This window comes from Nannospalax galili, unplaced genomic scaffold, assembly GCF_000622305.1.
Source record: "Nannospalax galili isolate Female #2095 unplaced genomic scaffold, S.galili_v1.0 scaffold1408, whole genome shotgun sequence".
In the NCBI taxonomy this organism is placed as follows: domain Eukaryota; kingdom Metazoa; phylum Chordata; class Mammalia; order Rodentia; family Spalacidae; genus Nannospalax; species Nannospalax galili.
The window spans coordinates 499,709-520,691 of NW_008357131.1; the positions used below are offsets into that span (position 1 = coordinate 499,709).

The window sequence follows — 20,983 nt, forward strand, 5'->3', positions numbered from 1 at the left end:
ACTCACAGAAATCTGCCTGCCTCTGCCTCCCGAGTGCTGGGATTAAAGGTATGAGCCACTCTGCCCAGCCCTTATTATTTTGATTTTATGTGTATGTTTTGCCTCCATGTAAGTGCACCACATATGTGCAGTGCCCATGGAGGCCCAAAGAGGGCATTAGATCCCATGGAACTAGAGTTAAAGGCTGTTGTTAGCCACCATGTGGGTGCTGGGAACCAAACCTGGGTCCTCTGCAAGAGCAGCCAGTGTTCTTAACCACTGAGCCATCTCTCCAGCCTCAGGTCTAGTTTTTCAAAGACTTAAATAAAGAAGTATGAGAGAATAAGTTCTAGAAGCTAAGAAAGGAAGTAGTGTCTGCTGCCAAAGTTCCTAACCTCTGGAACCAGGGAGCTGGGATCTGAATCCTGTCAGTACCACTTACTAGCTATGTGACATTGACTACAGTTGCTATGTATCTTGTCTGTATAAAGGAAAAAGTAACTGCCTAGACCTTCTGGAAGGACTGAAGTACTCAGTAAATGCTAAAGACTAAGACTCCAGCTTTCATAGCCTTTATTATTCAGAATGGACTACAAGAAGCTTGCAGCTCAAAGATGCTAGTGAACTTAAGTTGGACTGGGAAGGAGAAAATGTGTTCTCCATAGGGTACCTCCACGAGTGGAAATGCAGGGGAAACCCTAGAAGGTGGGAGACTTTTGGTTCTCTGTTCTAATAGATGCTGGGCAGCTAAACCCCAAAGATTCTTCTGTAGAAAACCTGTGGGAGTATGTGACAAAAAAGGGCTCTTATGGCATAGTGGCACACACCTTCAATCACACTCAGTAGACAGAGGCAGCCAGATGTCTGTGAGTTACAGGGCAGCCTGGTCTACATAGCAGGTTCCAGGCCAGGTGGGATTATAGGGAGACCCTGTTTCAAAAATCAAAAAAAAATAACAAAAAACAATTTTTTTCAAAACTGGTCTCAGATTAATGTTGTGTTCTGTTTTTGTTTCCTAAAATGGTAGTCTTGTCAGGTGTGGTGGTGCATACCTTTAATTCTAGCATTTGGGAAGCAGAGACAGGCGGATCTCTGTGAGTTCAAGACTAGCCTGCCCTACATAGTGAGTACCATGCCACTTGGAGCTAAAGGGAGACCCTGTCTCAAAAAAGACCAAAAAAAGGGGAGTCTTTATTTTTATTTTATGTGTATGAGTATTTAGCCTACAAGTATATAAGCGCAACACGTGCAAGCAATGCCCACAGAAGCCAGACAAGGATCCCTTGAACAGGTGTTATGGACAGCTGTTAGCTGCCATGTAGGTGCTGGGACCTAAAGGAGGGCCTCTTCAAGAGCAATCAGTCCATCTCTCTGGCCCTCAAGAATACATATTCCTTCTTGTGAAACCTTTAATTTTCTTGACAATGCCTCATGTAGCTTTGGCTAGCCTGAAACTCATCATGTAGACCAGGCTGGCTTTGAATTTGTGGTGATCCTCCTTTCTCTGCCTCCTGACTTCAAGGATTACAGATATGTATCACCATGCCTAGCCCATTCTTGTTTAACTTTTTGTTTTTGAGATGATCTTATACAGCTCTGCTTGGCCTTCAACTTCATATATAGCTTGAGGATAACCTTGAACTTCTGATCCTCCTGTCTCAAACTCCAGAGAATTGGAATTACAGGAATATGCCACCATGCCCAGATATATAACAATATCTTATCAACAGGGAAAAGGCAATGATAATATTAACTGACTTTATCACTGAGTAGGAAAGAAATCCAAAGAATCCCTCCAGATTTAAAGTATTGCACATGGTGTTGAGGTCACTTACTAAGATTGTGGTGCCTCTCACGAACTTCTCGATGTTCTAGCATCTTGTTAGGCTCCCGATACAGGTGAGAAGTTGCAATGTCTTCTAAAGTATAATGCTGAAGAGGTGGAGGAGTAGGATGAAACTGGCCCCCAGGATTCATTAGGGGCACAGTGAGGGCAGGACTGTGCCGAGGAGCAGGGCTTATAGTACATACTCTTTTGGCAGGAGGTTCAGGAGGAATTGCATCTCTTTCAAAATTACTCTCTTCCCTCCTGTAGAAGAACCAGAAGTGCTTATATGAGCCTGTCAGCAAGTGTTCATGCCAGCACTTGATGAGCACTACTTTCTGCCCCATGCACTTTCTGAAGCAGGAAGACTGTAAGGAAAGGTTATTTATTTATTTATTTATTTATTTATTTATTTATTTATTTATTTTTGGTGCTGTACACACATGGTAAGTACATGTTCTATCACTGACCTGTGCCCTCAGTCCTTATAATGTTTTGCTTACTGCCCTTTTTTTCTTTTTGGAAATTAGGCTGGCCTTCATCCAAACTCTAGCAATACCTGTATTTCAGCTCCTGGAGTATCTGTGATTACAGGCATGTGCATCTGCACACAGCCCAGGAATAGTTTAACAATAGGGATGAACTGAACTTTCTTAAGGCTAATTTGTAAAATGTTTCTTTTTTCCAGCATGAAAAGGAGATTATCAATCGTTCCATAACCAGGCAGACCATCTAATCCTCATGAGGGAAAAGACAGACTACATAAAGGACAGCACTTTTCCTTTATAAGAAATACAGAGGGTTGCAAGTTCAACAATGTTTAGAACTTTTTTTAATAAAAAAAAAAACCTTTATGTGTATAGGTGTTTTGCCTGCATGTATGTAGGTGTACCACATGTATGCAGTGCCTACAGAGGCCAGAAGAGGATGTTAAATCCCCCTAGAACTGGAGTTACAGTTGTTGTTAGCTGCCATGTGGGTCCTGGAAATCAAACCTCAGTCCTCTAGAAGTGTAAGTGTTTTTAATCGCTGAGCCATCTCTCTAGCCCTGTTTGGAATGTTTTAAGGTCAAGTGTGTCACTATAAAGGTAAGTTATTGAGAAGAAACAACTGTCCTGTGATTTGGTAGGGTTTTTAATTATTCAGCTTCAAATGTAATAAATTTTCTACAGCTGTTCATAATACTGTTTCCTTAATGCCTCATGGAATACTGTGGGAACCACTTTATCCTGTTTCCTGACATACAAGTACTACAATCCTTAGAATCTTCAAAGTGCTAAATCTAACAAGCTAGCCGAAGGCTAACAGTTAAGGACCAAGGCAGGATTAGAGAGGGCTTAGACTTTTAGCCCCACAATCTCACCTCCAGGGAGGCGAGCTGGGCCAAAGGATAAGTTGATCACCAGATGGCCAAAGATATCATCAAGCACACCTATGTAATGAAGCTTCCACAAAAACCCCAACTGGCTCGGGGGCTGGAGAGATGGCTCAGCGGTTAAGAGCAGTGACTGCTCTTGCAGAGGACCTGGGTTCGAGTCCCAGTACCCACATGGCGGTTATGAACCGTCCTTAACTCCAGTTCCAGAGGAATCTGAAGCCCTCTTCTGACCTCCTCGGCATTTCACAACAAGGGTGCACTCACATGCAGGCAATATGCTTATACACATAAAATAAAAATAAAAAAACAAAACAAAAACAAAAAACAACCCCCAAACAGGCAAGGGTGTCAAAGAGTTTTGGGGATGGGGGGTGGGGCAGTGGTGGTACCTGCTAGTCCTAGCACTCAGGAGGCAGAGGCAGGTGGATCTCACATCTTAGAGATCGAGGCCAGACCGGTCTACATAGCAAGTTCCAGGCCAGCTGAGGCTATAGGGAGACCCTGTCTCAAAAAAAAAAAAAAAACCAAAACCAGAGTTTCTAGAGAGGTGAACAGTGTTCCCCATACCTTGCCATTTACCCTGTGAATATCCTTAATAATAAGTCAGCAAATGCTAACGTTCCACAAGTTCTGTGAGCCACTGGAATAAAATTAATCAAATCTGAGAAGAGGTTTATAAAAAGACCAATTTGCAGACCATCAATGAGAAAGAGAGCAAAGGGGGCATGGTTATTTGACTAGAAAACATTCACATTCACAATCTGAAACCTGTGATTGGCATAAGAGAGGAGGGGTCAATCCTGGGGGTTCCTTCCACATCTGTTCAAAGATCTTTTTTGCTGACTGCTGAGTGAGAGAATAAGAGAACTGAGTGTTTTTGTTTCTGGAGCAGTAAACCCATTTAAGCTCTCAGGCAGAACTCCTCACCAGGAGTGTGCAGTCACTTGAAGAGCTGTTGGGACAAAGGTAAACTAACCTTGGAAAGTCTGAGACATTACCTTTCCATAACCCCAGGAATCAACTCTTCTTTCTCTTACAAGCAGTGTGGTTCCAGAAGAACAAGCACATATTTCTTTTCTGCTCACCTTTCCGGACTGGGCCTCTTTCCATTTCCATGAACCTCCATGAGCAGCTCAGAAGAGTCGGCAGGAGATGCAATACTGGTGTTGAGCAGAAGGTGCTCGTGCTGCGCCAGGTATTGGGATGGGGTCTGCTTGGCAGCCCGAGCACAGTGCAGCAGTTCCCGCTGCAGCAGGGGCAGGTTGGCCTTGAAAAGAAACAGGCAGTTTTCCCATCTGCTGAGTCTACCTAATAGAGATTAGCATCTCAAAGTGTTCTCAAAAAGCAGGAACTCAAACAAAAGCCCTTTTTGCTTTGTTCCTCCAACAGTTACCAAAAAAGTGACATTACTTGGGTTAATAGTTGGCTTGTTTCTTCCCCCAGGAAGATGTCAATCCCCTTAAAAAAGGGACTGCATCTTCTTTACCTTTGTGGCCTAGTACAGAGTCAAAGCTCAATTAACAGTTTGTTGAAGAAATAATTTAAAAACATACATTTTTCAGCAATGTGTTTTGAGTCTGGGAAATAGGGCCTTGGGCCAAATACATGCAAGGCAAACACTCTACATCTCTAGCCTCAAAACACATTTTTTTTTGAAGACTGGTCAGTTAGAGAATTACTACTGCCTAGAAAGAAGAGGCAGAAAACTCTTCACCCCAAGCCCTGGTTTCTCTCCAAATCCGCAACCCATTGCTCAGAGTAGAACTCAATCTTCCCTTGGAATTCTAGAACCAGGTTTACTCTGAAACCTGGGGTTTAAAAAGCCCCGGGAGGGGCTGGAGAGATGGCTCAGTAGTTAAGAGCACTGACTGCTCTTGCAGAGGACCCAGGTTCGATTCCCAGCACCCACATGGTGGCTACGAACCGTCCTTAACTCCAGTTCCAGGGGAATCCAAAACCCTCTTCTGACCTCCACGGCACTGCACGACACGGGTGCACTCACATACATGCAGTCAATACACTCATACACATAAAAATAAAAAAATAAATAAATAAAAGCTCCAGGAACAATGTGATCTGTAGAAGGAAAATTACATGCTAATGTTTTCTTCTTTCTCATACTAAGAAAACTTTTAGGGAGAGAAAAAAAATCCCTATACATCGTTCAAACTAAATAATTCAAATTCTTTCATATGTAAAATTTACTTTTCCCAGGTCTTTGTGAGACAGGGTCTCCCTGTAGTCCCACCTGGCCTGGAACTCACAGAGATCTGCCTGTCTCTGCCTCCTGAGTGCTGGGATTAAAGGTGTGCACCACCATGCCTGGACTCCCAGATTTCTTTTTTTTTTTAATTTTTAAGTGTATGTGTGTATTGCCTGTATGTAGGTAAGTGCACCTGTGTCATGCAATGCCTGTGGCGGACTGAAGAGGCCGTTGCATCCCCTGAAGGTTGTTAGCTGCCATGTGGGTGCTGGGATTCGAACCCAGGTCTTCTGCAAGAACAGCTAGTGTTCTTAACCGCCGAGCCATCTCTCCAGCCCTCCAGATTTCTTTTTATAAAGAATTATGTTTTTCCTCCCCCAATTTAAACAGGACCCAGAGCAAGCTTGTAATAAAAGCCTTTATCTGCAGGGATGGCCGAGCAAGTGAAAGGAGCGTTTAGACACGTGGAGTAGTCACTTCACTGACGGTGCCGTAATTAATGGCTGTTTTAAAGCAGAAATAAATTGACAAAACCTCAAATGCTAGCCAAAAAGCTGATGTAACAACCTACCTCATTCTGTTTTTTCCAAATAACAGTTAAGAATAGAGAATATGGCCGGGCAAGGTGATGCACGCCTTTAGTCCCAGCACTCAGGAGGCAGAGGCAGGCGGATCTCTTTGAGTTCCCAGCCTGGTCTACATAGTGAGTTCCAGGCCAGGTGGGGCTACAGGGAGACCCTGTCTCAAAAAATAACCCCCCCCCAAAATAATAGAGAATATGACAATATGAAACACTTCTTAAGTCTATTCTATAAACTCAATCTTCTTACAACTGCAAAACTTAATTGAAAAAACATGTCAGATCTTTACATTTGTGACATGTATCCTTTAGTTACAGAAAAAATGGTAATTATGTTCTGTTAACACAAATTTCAAAAGTTTTTCTTGATTCTATACTCTCAATGAGTAACTATATACAGGCTCTGACATACAGAAAAAACCAGGACCCAAGTAGCATAGCTGTTCTAGAGCTGACAAAGTCCAGAGTGCTTTGAACCAGCCAGGCCTCTGTGCTATTAAAACAGAGCCATACACAGGCTTACACACCTTGCAACTGTGCATCTTCCTGGATGCTTGCTATGCTACAGTTCAAAATGTTTTTAAGAACTGAAAACATGGCTGGAAAGATGTCAGTGTTTAAGAGCACTGGATGCTCTTACAGAGGATCTGGGTTCGATTCCTAGCACCCACATGGCAGCTAGAAACTGTAACTCCAGTTCCAGGGGATCTGATGCCTTCTTCTGACCTCTGTGGGCATTTGCACAACACGGATGCACTTACTTGCAGACAGGTAATACATTCATACACATGAAATGAAATGAAATGAAATGAAATGAAATGAAATGGACACTTGGCAAGAAGACACTGAATATCTCTAATTTCAGCACTTGGGAGGCTGAAGCCCTTGGAGCATGGCAAGTTCAAGAACCAGCCTGGGCTACATAATGAGGCCATGTGTCAAAGAACAAAAATAAAATAGTATTATTACTTTAATAAGAGAATAAACATTGTTTTGATGCTTTAACATTTTCTTGGTTACCCCTAAGACAGAAGGTTAAAGACTCTTGCCAAGCCAAATGTGATCCTGAGGACATACATGGTAGAATCAGAGAACCAACTCCTCCAAGTTCTGCTTTGACCTCCACACACAGGCCTGTGGCATAAGCCCCTCCCAATAAATAAATAAAACCTTAGAAACATTTCCTTAGGAAACAAAAGTAAGTTAAAAGAGAGCAAAAAAATCGTATATTTAGCTGGGCATGGTGGCACACACCTTCAATCCCAACACTCAAGAGGCACAGGCAGGCAGATCTCTGTAAGATCAAGGCAAGCCTGATCCACAAAAGGAGTCCAGGTCAGCTGGGGCCACAGGGAGACCCTGTCTCAAAAAGGCCAAATGAGAGGGGAGCATATTTATTTCCAGATAGTATCAGACTGCTAAGAAGCAGAATTAACAATACAAATATTGTGCTGGAAAAATTCAAGCTACATGAAGTGAGCATAATTTTTTGTTTTTTGAAAATACCAATTTACTTAAAAAACAAAACAAAACAATTTGCTACCAAAAACAATAAGATTTTTTCTTCAGGGAGAAGGGATACTATTTGGCTTGGCTGAAATTCAAGCTGGTATTCTCTAGCACTAAATCAAATGCCAATGTTCATTTGTATAAAGCTTAATTTCACAAAACTGTGTTTGGCTAGATTTGGGTCAGTTTATTCAGTTTAGTAGAAAACAAAACTCTGATTCTAATCTTTTACTGCCTTTGAGCTGTTCCTAACAGGGTAACTTACAGATAACAAATTAACTGCCACCTTTGGCATACAAATTACTTCTACAAGAAGAGATAGTCTGTGTTTGCACAGTCTTCATCAATAATTGTGATCTATGGGACTGCAGAAATGTCTCAGTGATTAAAAGCACTAAGACCTGACACCCTCTTCAGGCCTCTACATGTACCCATACACACAGAGGACACATATACACATAAACAAAAAAATTTAAAAATTTTTGTTTTTTTGGTCTTTTGAGATAGGGTCTTCCTTTAGTTCCAAGCTGGTCTTAAACTCAGAGATCTGCCTGCTTTTGCTGGGATAAAGGCGTGAGCCACCACACCCAGCATAACAATAATAATTCTTTTTTGAGGGGGGAGTCCCAGCTGGCCTGGAACTCACTATGTAGACCAGGCTGGCCTTGAACTCACAGATCCCACCCACCTCTACCTCCTGAGTGCTGGGATTAAAGGCATGCACCACTGTGTCTAGCTCAAAAATAATTCTTAAAAAATATTAAAAGGGCTGGAAAGATGGCTCAGCAGTTAAGAGCACTTAGTGTTCTTGCAGATGACCAGAGTTTGGTTCTCAGCACCCACATCAGGCAGCTTGTAACTCTATTTCCAGGGGGATCCAATCTAGCCTCCTCAAACAGGTGCACATATAGACAGATGCAGGCATTCATACATACTCTTAAAATGAAGATAAGTAAACCTTTAAAAAAAAATCCAATTGTGAACTATGAATGTATCTGTTATTTGGAGTTTCCTTTGAACTGGCTGTGACATCTTACTGATTCCTTCATTAATCATTTATCAAATATAATATCTGATAGGTGCTCATCTTATTTTGAAAATAATCTATTATTATTATGCTTTAATTTGGCAGTGCTACCTAGGGTCTTGTGCATCACAGGCAGGTTATTATATCACTGAGTTACATTTCAATCCCTGGTAGTGTTTTTGTTATTGTTTATTCTTTTAGACAGGATCTCCTTATAGTCTGGGCTGGCCTTGAACTTGTCATCCTCCTGCCTCAGCCTCTTAAGTACTGGGGTTGCAGCTGTGTGCTGCTGCCAAGTTGGAAAATAATTATCTTACCAGGGAAAACAGTAACTATATAGTGGAAAAGCATGGCAGACAATCAACTTCACCAAGTAGTAAAAAATTATATGACCCATAATGGAACAAATTATCACCCATGTCAGCATGCAGTGATACCACTTACAGCAATTCTTTCTTCGGAAGTGTAGGGTTAAGGAGATAATTATTTTTTGTCTTTGAGATAGTCTTGCTATTGTAGCCTCAGCTAGCCTGGAAATAGCTATATATATATCAGGCTGGCCTCGAATTACGGGGTACTGGGAAAATAGGCATATACTACTATTATACTCACATATCTGCAGTTTCTAACTGAAGTGTATCAGTGGAGTCTAAGGAGTCAAGGAAAGGAAGAGCCAGAACAAAACAAACTGATGTATGCTCTATATAGTAATCTGTACCCCTCAAAACTGTAAAGCTCTTGGGGCTGGAGAGGTGGCTCAGAGGTTAAAAGCATGTGCTTTCTTGTAGAGGACCGAAGTTTGGTTCCTAGCACTCCCATTGTGGTGGTTCACAACTGTCTGTAATGCCAGCTCCAGGATTAACACTCACATACACATAGACATAATAGAAATCAAATCTTTTCTAAAAATCATTTAAAATCACAAAACTCATTAATAAGAAAACTGTTCCAGATTAAAGTTAACTAGAGAGACCCAACAACTAAATGCAACATGTAACCATGATTAAATACAGACCCAGGACTTCACTTCCCACATCCAACAAAAGAAGTCTTTCCTTTAACATGCATCTCTTCCCCATTTCTGGGAGCGCAGATGCATTATCAATGGGGCAGATCATTTCACACAAAACAGGAACAGGAACTACCTGTGACTATAGGCTCAGGGGTTTGAGCTGACAATAATCCTGAATCTGTGGATTTGGATATGCTACTACAGACCCAGCAATGGCTCTGGTGGCAGTGTCATGATTCAGGGCTATATCTTGTGTTCTGCTCCTCTTCACTAACCTGTCCTCAACTCCTTTTCAGATACCATAGGGTATCAGCAGAGTTGAAAAGACAACAGCAAGGGTATAGAGGCTAGATCCTGGGTTATAATTCGGTCCAACGGGAAGGTATTTCACCAGCGAGATCACAAGGGCCTTTCCATAGCTCACTTGTGTGGCAAAAGGTCAGTAGGCAAGAGGAAATAAATAGCTCTCAAATGGCATCTGAAGCAGAAATTGACTAGTCATTCAGCAAACCCTTAACCCTTTTCTTTTAGCATCTGTCTAGATTATTTGGGGGGGGGTGTCTTTTTTTGAGACAGGGTCTCCCTGTAGCACCAGCTGGCCTGGAACTTGCTGTGTAGACCAGGCTGGCCTAGAACACAGAGATCCACCTGCCTCTGCTCCCCAGTGCTAGGATTAAAGGCATGCGCCACCATGCCCAGCTTGTCTACTGTAGATTTTATATAACCTCTACTGTAGAAGTGACTGAGTCCTGGCCAATGGGGATGGATGGATGAATGGATACACCCACACCACACCCAAACCACACCCATATACCCGGGGGGGGGGGGGGGGGGACATCAAGGCCTAATCCCTTCAAAACCCTTTATACAAACACTCTCCAAGCTCTCCTATCTCACCCTTCCAGTCATCAGTTGACAGAATTTGTGCTCAATCATTTTATAAGCCCTGCTCGCCTCAACTGGGGTCCTGAATAATTATGGGAACAGAAGCCCTTACCCCACAACTTCCTTTACAAACTGTTTTGTATGGCTGAGGAATAAACCAATGTGTTAAGACAGACAGACAGACAGACAGACACACACACACACACACACCTTTTCTTTTGCTGTAAATATCAATAGTGAAAAAAAATAGCAATAGTGGGACACCAATAAAACAAAGTTTGTACATCACACATTAGGTGTTATTTGAATACTAACATCTTGATTTAAGGGCTGGGGACATAGTTTCTTAAAAGAATGCTTGTCATGTCCGGCATGGTAGCTCAAGCCTTTAATCCCAGCAACTGGAAGGCAGAGGCAGGTGGATCTCAGTGAGCTCAAGGCCAGCCTGGTCTACATAGTGAGCTCCAGGACAGCTGGGGCTACAGGGAAACCCTGTCTCAAAAAGACCAAAAAAATAAATAAATAAAAATAAAAGAATGCTTGTCTAGCATGCTCAGAGCCCAAAGTTGAATCCCTAGTTGGGGGTTGGGGCAGAGGGCTGAAGAGATGGCTTAGCTGTTGCAGAGGACCCAGGTTCAAGTCCCAGCACCCACATGGAGACTACCAAATATCCGTTAACTCTAGTTCCAGGGAATCTGATGCCTTCTTCTAGCCTCCTTGGGCTTTAATGACATGGGTACACTTACACACATGCAGGTAAAATGCTCATACACATAAAATAAAAAAAATTTTTTTTTTTTTTGGTCTTTTTGAGACAGGGTCTCCCTGTAGCTCCAGTTGGCCTGGAACTCACTATGTAGACCAGGCTGGCCTTGAACTCACAGAGATCTGCCAGCCTCTGCCTCCCAAGTGCTGGGATTAAAGGCTTGTGGCACCACTCCCAGCTCAAAAAAAATTTTTTTAAAGAGTATTAAGCATGATGATTTAGAACTGTGTACCCAAAAGATATGTTTGAGGAATAATAATTCTGGAGGACATAAATTAAGACTAGAGTACCTGAGTTTGAAGAGACACAATCACTGCCTTCTCACATCCTCCTGACCCAATAGCACAGGCCTCTACTGTGTAAACAGTCTCCCCTCAGTAAACACATTCTTCTCTCTCTGGCCACAACTAGAAGATGCAGAGGACAATATCTCCTGTCCCCCCACCCACACAGCTCCAGTCCACTTGTTCCCTTCCTCTTTCCTCTGCTCTTTGCTGTATGCTATCAATATAGTCTGCAAACAGAAGTCAGTCAAGCCTTTGCAGTTCTCCTCTCATCAAGTAGGAGACTCATTTATCCACTGTATTATACCTATCTACCAGCCCAGAATAAAACAAAGGTAGACTAATGCACAAACTGCCCTCACTGAAATCACAGAACAAGGGTCAGTAGATCTTCAGGAATGCTGAGGAAAATTACACTGAGTAGTTCTCAGAATTACCTTGAGAAATGGAATCACAAAAGGACGAAGAGGAAAGTTTGTGGCTTCTTGGAGCTTGCAATGGAATTCTTCAATTGTCACTGTTGAGTTCTGAAAAGATAAATAATGTTCAACATTCAAAACTGGACACACATGCATGAACACACACACAGCAAAAGTAAATACATTAAATGTGTGGAAAGACTATAGCAATCATTTGAATTTTTTCTATGGGTAGACAAAGAGACAAGACGAATTATATGGGGGAGAATAGTGACTCAGGCTAGAGGAACAGATTCAGGTCTGCATGTATAGCCAAAACAGAGGAACTTGTACCTTAGAGAAATGAAAATCTCACATACTGTATCAGTAACCCTTTAGTTAATCATTAAATCATCGACAATGTAACTGCATAGTTTTTGTTTAGTTTTGTTTGCTAAAGAATGTACAGTCCAGGGGCTGGAGAGATGGCTCAGCGGTTAAGAAGACTGGTTGTTCTTGCAGAAGAACCGGGTTCAAATCCCAGTACCCATATTGCAGCTAACTGTTCTTAACTCCAGTTCCAGGGGATCCGACAGCCTCTTCTGTTTTCCCTGGGCACTGCATGACACGGGTGCACCTACCTACACGCAAGCAATACATGACTACACATAAAATAAAAATAATAAAATATTGAAAAAAAAAAGTACAGTCCAGCAGGAAAACAGACTATTCAGTTGTTTATTATAGAACAGTTGAGATACAGAGAAGACATATTAGTATCAGACTCAATCTCTTGAATGTTCTTTTTCTTTATTTTTTCATTTAGTGTGCACATGAATATGTATGTGTTAGGGATCATGTATACCACAGTCCATGTGAGGACAACTTCTGGGGAGTCCATTCTCTCTTTCCACGTAGGTCCTGGTGATCAAACTCAGGCCAACAACTTGGCAGCAAGTGTCTTCATCCACTGAGCCATTCATTTCATTGGTGCCAGACTCAGTCATTTTTTAAAGTCTTTTTGAAACGGGGTCTTCCTGTAGCCCCAGATGGCCTGGAACTTGCTATATAGACCAGGCTGGCCTCAAACTCACAGAGATCCACCTGCCTCTGCCTCCCTGAGTGCTGGGATTAAAGGTGTGTGCCACCATGCCTGGCTAGTCTTTATTATTATTATTATTTTGTTTTTTGTTTTTTTTTTTGAGACAGGGTCTCCCTGTAGCCCTAGCTGTCCTGGAACTCACTATGCAGACCAGGCTGGCCTTGACCTCACAGAGATCCGCCTGCCTCTGCCTTCTGAGTGCTGGGATTCAAGGTGTGCCCCACCATGCCCGGTTGCATATGTAATCTTTTAAAAAATATTTTATTTATTATTTTTATTTTATGTGTGTTTTATGTGTATTGCTTGCATATATGTGAGTGCATCCGTGTTGTGTGATGCTGTGGAGGTCAGAAGAAGGCTTTTGTTTACCCTGGAACTGGAGTTAAGGACGGTTTGGATCTGCCATGTGGGTGCTGGGAATTGAATCTGGGTCCTCTGCAAGAGCAGTGCTTTTAACCTCTGAGCCATCTCTCCAGGCCCCTGCATATGTAGCCTTAATGAAAAAAATTCATCATGAGAAATGGTAGCACCCTACCAACCCCCACTTCTGCCCCTACAGATAGACACATCTAACTTCAGCTGCTCCTTTTTATTGTGTTCCAAAATGACATGCTCACTCATTATTGCCTGGCCTCAAACACAAAGATCCTCCTGCCTCTGCCTCCCAAGTGCTGGGACTAAAGACGTGAGCCAACCATGCCCAGCCTTTTTATGTACTTTAAAAAAAATTTTTTTTAATTTTTATTTTATGTGTATGAGTGTATTGCCTGCATATATGTAAGTACACCCATGTCAATGTAGTGCCTGATGAGGTCAGAAGAAGGCATCAGATCCTCTGGAACTGGAGCTACAGATGGTTGTTAACCACCATGTGGGTGCTGGGAATCAAACCTGGGTCCTCTGCAAGAGCAGTCAGTACTCTTAGCTCCAGCCACCCCCCACCCCTTTTTTTTTTTGGTTCTTTTTGAGACAAGGTTTCCCTGTAGCACCAGCTGGCCTGGAACTATGTAGATCAGGCTAGCCTTGAACTCACAGAGATCTGCCTGGGATTAAAGATGTGTGCCACCATGTCCAGCAGCCATGTAGAAAAATTCTTAAAAGGCCAGTTTGAAGGCACTAGAAAGATGGCTCAGTGGTTAAGAAAACATGCTGCTCTTGCAAAGGACCCAGGTTCAGTTCCCAGCACCTACACTGAGTGGATTAGAAAAGCATGTAACTTCATTTCCAGGCGATTCAACATTCTCTTTAGCCTCCGTGGGTACCTGTACACATATGGGGCACATACAGAAACATAAAAAGATTACTTTGAGGGGGGGGCATGTGTGGTGCTGCATGCATTTAATCCCAGCACTTAGAAAGCAGAGGTAGGCAGATTTCTGTGAGACTGAACACAGCCTGGTCCACATAGTGAACTCCAGGCCAGCTGGGGCTACAGGGAGACCCTGCCCCCTTCGCCCCCCACAAAAAACAAACCAACAACAATTGAAAAAAAAGTTTTAAAAGTCTGTTTAAGGGTTTAAGGGCTGGAAATACAGAAAGATAGCTTGGTTGCTACAGTGCTTGATTTCTATCCATAGGCCCTTAAAAAAAAGGAGGGCCAGTGAGATGGTATTTGCCAAATGATGACTTGAATTTAGTCCCTGGGATCCATAGGTGGAAGGAAAGAACCAATTCTTACAAGTTGTCCTCTGACCTCCACACATGTGCCATGGCATACATGCACTCCTCCCCATCCTCCCACATATAAACAAATAAAATGTTTAGAAAAATGCCAGATGAGGTAAAGCATCTCTGTAATCCCAGGACTCTAGTGCGATGGGAGGCTGAGATGAGAGAATGGTGCAAAGCTCAGCAGCAAGATGGAAGATGAGAACTGATTCTCTCCAAATTGTCCTCTACATGCAACACACACACACACACACACACACACACACACAGAGGCAGAGAGAGAAATATTAAAAAAATAATAACTAGAAAGAAAGTGAGGGGGGCTGGAGAAATGGCTTAGTGGTTAAGAGCACTTACTGTTCTTGCAGAGGACCCAGGTTCTATTCCCAGCACCCACACGGCGGCTATGAACCGTCATTAACTCTAGTTCCCGGGGAATCCGAAGCTCTCTTCTGACCTCTGCAGCATTGCACAACACAGGTGCACTCACATACATGCAGGCAATACACTCACACACATAAAATAAAAATAATAAATAAAATATTTTTTTAAAAAAAAGGAGGAAAAAAAGCCAGACCTGCTTGAAAGGGTGGGCCATTAGCTGACATAAAAGAATGTGGATGGTACAGTGTCCTATGCTGATTAAAAAAAACTTTCCTTAACTGAAAAGGAAGAAACAGCCTAGTGTCCCTCAATACCAGATAAATTGATAAACAGTGTATGAATAGATGATGAAATGAAACTTATCCTTTACAAAGAAGGAAATTCTCACATTCATTACATTGTTGTTGAGCCAGGAAAGAAGGGTCAGTGACAGGGATGTAGTTCAGTTGGTAGAGTGGTTGTCTAGCACTCATGAAGCCCTAAGTTCAGTCATCAGCACCACATAAACCAAGCATAATGGAACATGACTAGAATCCCAGCACTTGGGAGGTGGAAGCACAGATATCAGTAGTTTAAAGTCCACCTCAGCTACATAGTGAAATTAGCATGGGTTACATGAGACCTTGTTTCAAAAAACCAAATGGATGAAAACAGCTCTGAAGATGAATGGTGGTAGTGGTGATATAACACAGGAATGTACTGCACTGTAAGCTTTAAAGTGGTAACATGTTAAATTTTATGCACTTCACCACATTTTTAGAAAAGTAATCCCAGGGCTGGGTGTGGTGATGCATGCCTTAAAACTGAGCATTGGAAAGACAAAGACAGGGGGATCTCTGTGAGTTCAAGGTCAACCTGTCTACATAGTGAGTTCCAGGCCAACCAGGGTTCCACAATGAGACACTGTCTCAGAAAAAATTTAAGGGGCTGAAGAGATGGGTCAGCAGTGAAGAGTTTGATTCCTAACACCCAGACCACCCACAAGGCAGCTAACAACCATCTGTAACTCCAGTTCCAGGGGATCTGCTTCCCTCTTCTGGTCTCCACGGGCACTGCATGTGGTGCTCATACATATATTTAGCAAATTACTCAGATACATAAAAATAAAACAAATAAATAAGCTTGGCATTGTGGCGCATGTCTTTAATCCCAGTACTTGGGAGGCAGAGGCAGGTGGATCTCTGTGAGATTGATGCCGGCCTGGTCTACACAGTGAATTTCAAGCCAGTTGGGCTACAGGGAGCTCCTATCTCAAAAAACCCAACCCACCCACAAAAAACAAAAACAAAAACAAAAACCCAAAACAGTGTTCCGTAACAATTTGTAAAAAGGTTAAGGTGGTAAATTTGATATATAGCTTCAATGAAGAAAAAGCTTGCCCAAATATGGTCATATAAAATGAAGACATTGTGGGTGTGGTAGTACATATGTCTAGAATTCCAGCATTTGAGAGGTAGAAGCAGGAGAATTCCCAGGAGTTCAAGATCATCTTCTGCTACATTGTGAGTTCCAGGTCAGCCTAGGCTACATAAGACCTTGTCTCAACCAGAAATAAAATTATAACAGGCACACTTATGTACACATTTTATAGTGAGAAGGAAAAGGAGGAAGTAAAGAATTAATTTTGGGTGGACACGGTGGCACATAACTATAGCACCAGCACCTTGAAAGTGGAGAGAAGAGGATGGGAAGTTGGAGACAAATCACTGCCAGGCCCTGTCTATCAACAAACAAACAAAAGAAAAAAACATTATCTTTAGCCTAGATTCTTCTTAATGTAATCTGCTACTGAAATCAGCAACACAAACTAATGTCAGCTTTGTTTTTAATTATATTCAAGCTCATTTTGGCATTTAAGAAATCAGTCAGGACTCAGCACTACTGTTATATAGTAGTTTAAATCTTGACCATTAAGTAGGTTTTCTAAAACCAAACCAAACCAAACCAAAGCAAAGCAAAGGACAGGCATGGTGGCACATGCCTTTAATCCCACTCGAGAGGCAGGTGGATCTCTGTGAGTTCAAGGCCAGCCTAGTCTACATAGGGAGTTCCAGGCCAGCTGGGGCTACAGGGAGATCCTGTCTCAAAAAAAAAAAAAAAGAAAAAAAAAAAAGCCTGAAAAACAAAACAAAGGGCTGGAGAAACAGTTCAGCGGTTAAGAGCACATAGTGCTCTTCCAAAAGATATGACTTCAATTCCCAGCAACCACATCAGGTGGCTCACAACCACCTCTAACTCCAGGTCCTGGATGATCCAACGTATCTGGCATCCACAGGCATACCTGTACTCATGTGCATATACACATACACATTTCCACACAATTTAAAATAAAAATAAAAAAAGAAAAGAGCACTGGCTACTCTTGCAAAGGACCCACGTTTAGTTCCCAGCATCCACATAACTACTAACAACCATCCATTAACTCCAATTCTAGGGGATCTGTCACCTTCTTCTGGCTTCCATGGGCATTGTACGCACAGGTGCACTTACACAGATTTAGGCAAAACACTCATATTCATAAAATGACTTTCTCTAACTGCTAGGAGTAACTCACTGTGCCTAGACTGACTTTTCAAAACCTGGTTATGCCAAGCAATATTATTCTGGGAGGTGCTAGGCATAAAGTACTCCCATGACCTAGATACAATAAAAGCCTTAGGCAGAGTCTCTAACAGGCTTCTCTGGGCAGAAACATTGCATACATGTGGCTGCATTTTAAATCCCTGCTTTGGGGAATGTCATCTGTGTTATCATGAAATGGAGAGAAGAGAACATAAGGAAGCCCATACATGGATTCCTCCAGACTCTGTCTGTATGTCTCTCTTTTATGATCTGTTTATGTATCCTTATTATGCCTCTGGAATGATTTTCACTTTTGAGCACAACTACATGCCAAGTCTTAAAGAGCCAACGAATCTATAAACATGAGGTGGAATTAGGGACCACTGACACTGTCTCAAATGAACTCACATGTCCATCAAAAGCCAAAATGTATCAGTTGTGGTATAATAAAACACTACAATAAAAAACATGGCAGCTCACACCTGAAATGCTAGCCCTTAAGAGGTAGAGGCAGGACTATCAGGCATTCAAGGTCATCTTTGGCTACACAGAGTTCAAGGCTGGCCTGGTCTACATGAAACGCTATGTGTTTTCAGTTGGGAGGAGCAGGATCTCATGTATTGCCAGACTTGCCTGAAACTTGGTAATTATGTAACTTAAGATGACCTTGAACTCCAGATCCTATTATCTCCACATTCAAAGTACTGAGGTTATAGGCATGCATGCTACTCCTGGCTTATACACTGCTGGGGCTCAAACCCAGGGTCACATGGATATTAGATAAACACTTTGCCAACTGACCTTCATCCTTAGCTCTCCAATAAGGATACTGTTGAATCCCAGAACAATCAATCCTCTTTCAATCATACTTGAGAAATGCAACTTTAAGGACCATCACTGTGATTCAGTTTTTCATCATAAATAGAAGCTAATGAGCAGGAAAGAGTACAGAATCCCTTTTTCAGGAGTAAATCATAATATTTCATTTGGAAACAGAGAATTGGCAGTGCTTCCTTCATAAATCAAGAACATTAAACCTGCCCCAGCTGTCAATGTTACAAAGTCATCCCTAGCCAGGCATGTTGGTACACATCTTTAATCCCTGCATTCGGGAGACAGATCTCTATGAGTTCAAGGCCAGCCTGGTCTACATAGGTAGTTCAGGCCAGCTGGGACTACAGGGAGACTGTGTTTGAAAAAAACAAAAAAAAAGTCACTCCTTTATAAGCAGGCTCACTATGATCAGTATAGGAGGAAAAAGAATTTCTAAAGAAACTAGGTATGAGGAGCTGAACAGTATAATTGCTTACATACTATTTTCTGAGACTATGAAACTTCTAATTTTACAAATTATTATTTTGAAAATTAAAATCAGTTTGGAAATAATGTACCAGCTACTGAACATATTAAATTACAATAAGCCTTCTATTAACTTGGTTGGATCTTGGTAGGCCTGCTGAAAGCACTTTTAAAACAAATCCAAAGCTCTTTATTGAAATTAAATCAACACCTTAACTGAGAAGACTCATTATAGAATTCTTTTTGATAAACACTAAGAAATCTACATCAGTTTTGTAAAAATCATAAAACCATTAATCCAGTCAATAACATGTACACAGTTTGGGATGAGCAGAAGTATCTACAGCTTCTCAGATGGCTGTGGATCTGAGCCATCTGCATAGGCAAATGTCGATGACAGTGAAGTGGTACTTACCACCAGCGCTAGAACAAGAGTCCGAACCTTCTCGCCAATCTCAGGTGAGATATCATTGCCGAACTGCTGCAGAGTAGTGAGAAAGCGTTTCAACTTGCTGAGCTGCCGAGCACCACAAGTTGCTGGCAATTGCTGATTTGTTAGGGCAGATGATGTGGAAGAGGCAGGACCATTGCTGAATCTCTGTGGTGGTGATGGGGCGCCATTCAGGGTAGGAGGAGAATGGTTGATGCCATTGCTTACTAAAACAAAGCCAAAACGAAGGGTTCAGTTGAGGTGCAGAACTCAAGAGCCTTTGCCAGTTTCTTCACTTTTGTGTTCTCTTTCATTTGAAGTTTGTAAGGCACTTTAGTGTACAAAGCTCATTTCTACCTTGTAGACTGCAACATACTAAGACAGACTGTCAGAACAGTGTGGCGATGTGTGTCTGTAGTCCCAGCTACTGGAAGGGCTGATAGGGAAAGATAGTATGAGCCTAGTAACATTGTGACATTCCATTAAAAACAAAGAAGAGGGGGCTGGAGAGATGGCTCTGCAGTTAAGAGCACTGGTTGCTCTTTCCGAGGACCTGGGTTCAATTCTCAGCACCCACATGGTGGCTAGCAACTATATATAACTACAGTTCCAGGGGATCTGCTGCCTTCTGACCTCCATGAGCATGCATGACATGGGTGTACTTATAAACATGCAGGCAATACACTCATACACATTAAAAAACAGAAACAAAAATAAGCAAACAAACCCTTTCACCACACAACTGTAGAGTGCTATGGAAGAAGAGAAAAAGAGAGCTATAGTGCTGCTCTCCCTGTAATTCCAGTACTTGGGGAGGCTGAGGGAGGAGGACCTTTGGTTCAAGGATGCCTAGACTCTAAGGTCGTTTCAAAAAGAACAGGGCACAAAAGATGAATCTAACTCTATAGGTACCACAGGCAGTGGGGGGTTGTTTTAACAAAGACTTTAGCATGATGATGCACATGTATAACCTCAGCATTTGGGAGGTCTTGGAGGCAGAAGGGTCAGGAGGTCAAGGTCATCCTGGGATACACAGTGAGTTCTAGGCCTGCTTTTGCTGTATGAGACAGTGTCTTGAAAAATGAAAGACAGCAGTTAAGTGCTTGAGGTGAATCAGAGATAACACATCTTTCAGGGACTAGACACTCATTTTTTATTCATTTATTATTATTTATTTACTATTTACACAGGGTCTTGTACTTGTGACCAGAGTTCTGGCCAGCCTTGAACTTTCTATGATCCTCCAGCTGACAGATGCTAGCCACCACACCCAGCTTCCCACTCATTTTTAGAAATCTTCCCAACCTGAGGGTGCCAATTAGAAGTTAGCATGTGGGAAATAACAATCAGAAAAACAGAATTACACTAATATAAAAGGTCCTTTCAGGTCATGGACTTAATGACCTATTTCTGCAACAGTGTTTATCTCTGTGACCATTCAAAATACTAATGTCCTTTAAAGCTGCTTTCTCTTTGCTTTGACAGAGGGTGGTAAGTAATGCGAAATTCTTGGTCATTCAATAATTTAAATATCTTCTAAAGTTAGGAATGGCACTAGCTGCTCCAGAGTTTAAGACAGAAAATGACTTAAGCCCAAGAATTGGAGACCAGCACAGCAGGACCCTACAACATACCCAAAAAAGAAGGGGAGAGGGAGAGATGAAAAGGGAACTATTTAGACTCCACAAAGGA

At 42.1% G+C, this 20,983-nt stretch overlaps 1 protein-coding gene across 4 annotated transcripts in view; it reads right to left on the minus strand.

Moving 5' to 3' along the window:
* The window catches only part of Cbfa2t2 (CBFA2/RUNX1 partner transcriptional co-repressor 2), a 157,123-nt gene that overhangs the window by 36,946 nt on the left and 99,194 nt on the right, over positions 1-20,983 (minus strand). For all 4 annotated transcript variants that reach the window (XM_029557153.1, XM_008855057.3, XM_008855056.3 and 1 more), the window contains exons 3-6: positions 19,277-19,518; positions 11,886-11,975; positions 4,268-4,449; positions 1,815-2,068 (exon numbers count right to left, since the gene is read on the minus strand). In XM_029557153.1, the coding sequence (XP_029413013.1) occupies positions 1,815-2,068; positions 4,268-4,449; positions 11,886-11,975; positions 19,277-19,518 (768 nt within the window). The remainder of the gene's footprint in view (positions 1-1,814; positions 2,069-4,267; positions 4,450-11,885; positions 11,976-19,276; positions 19,519-20,983) is intronic.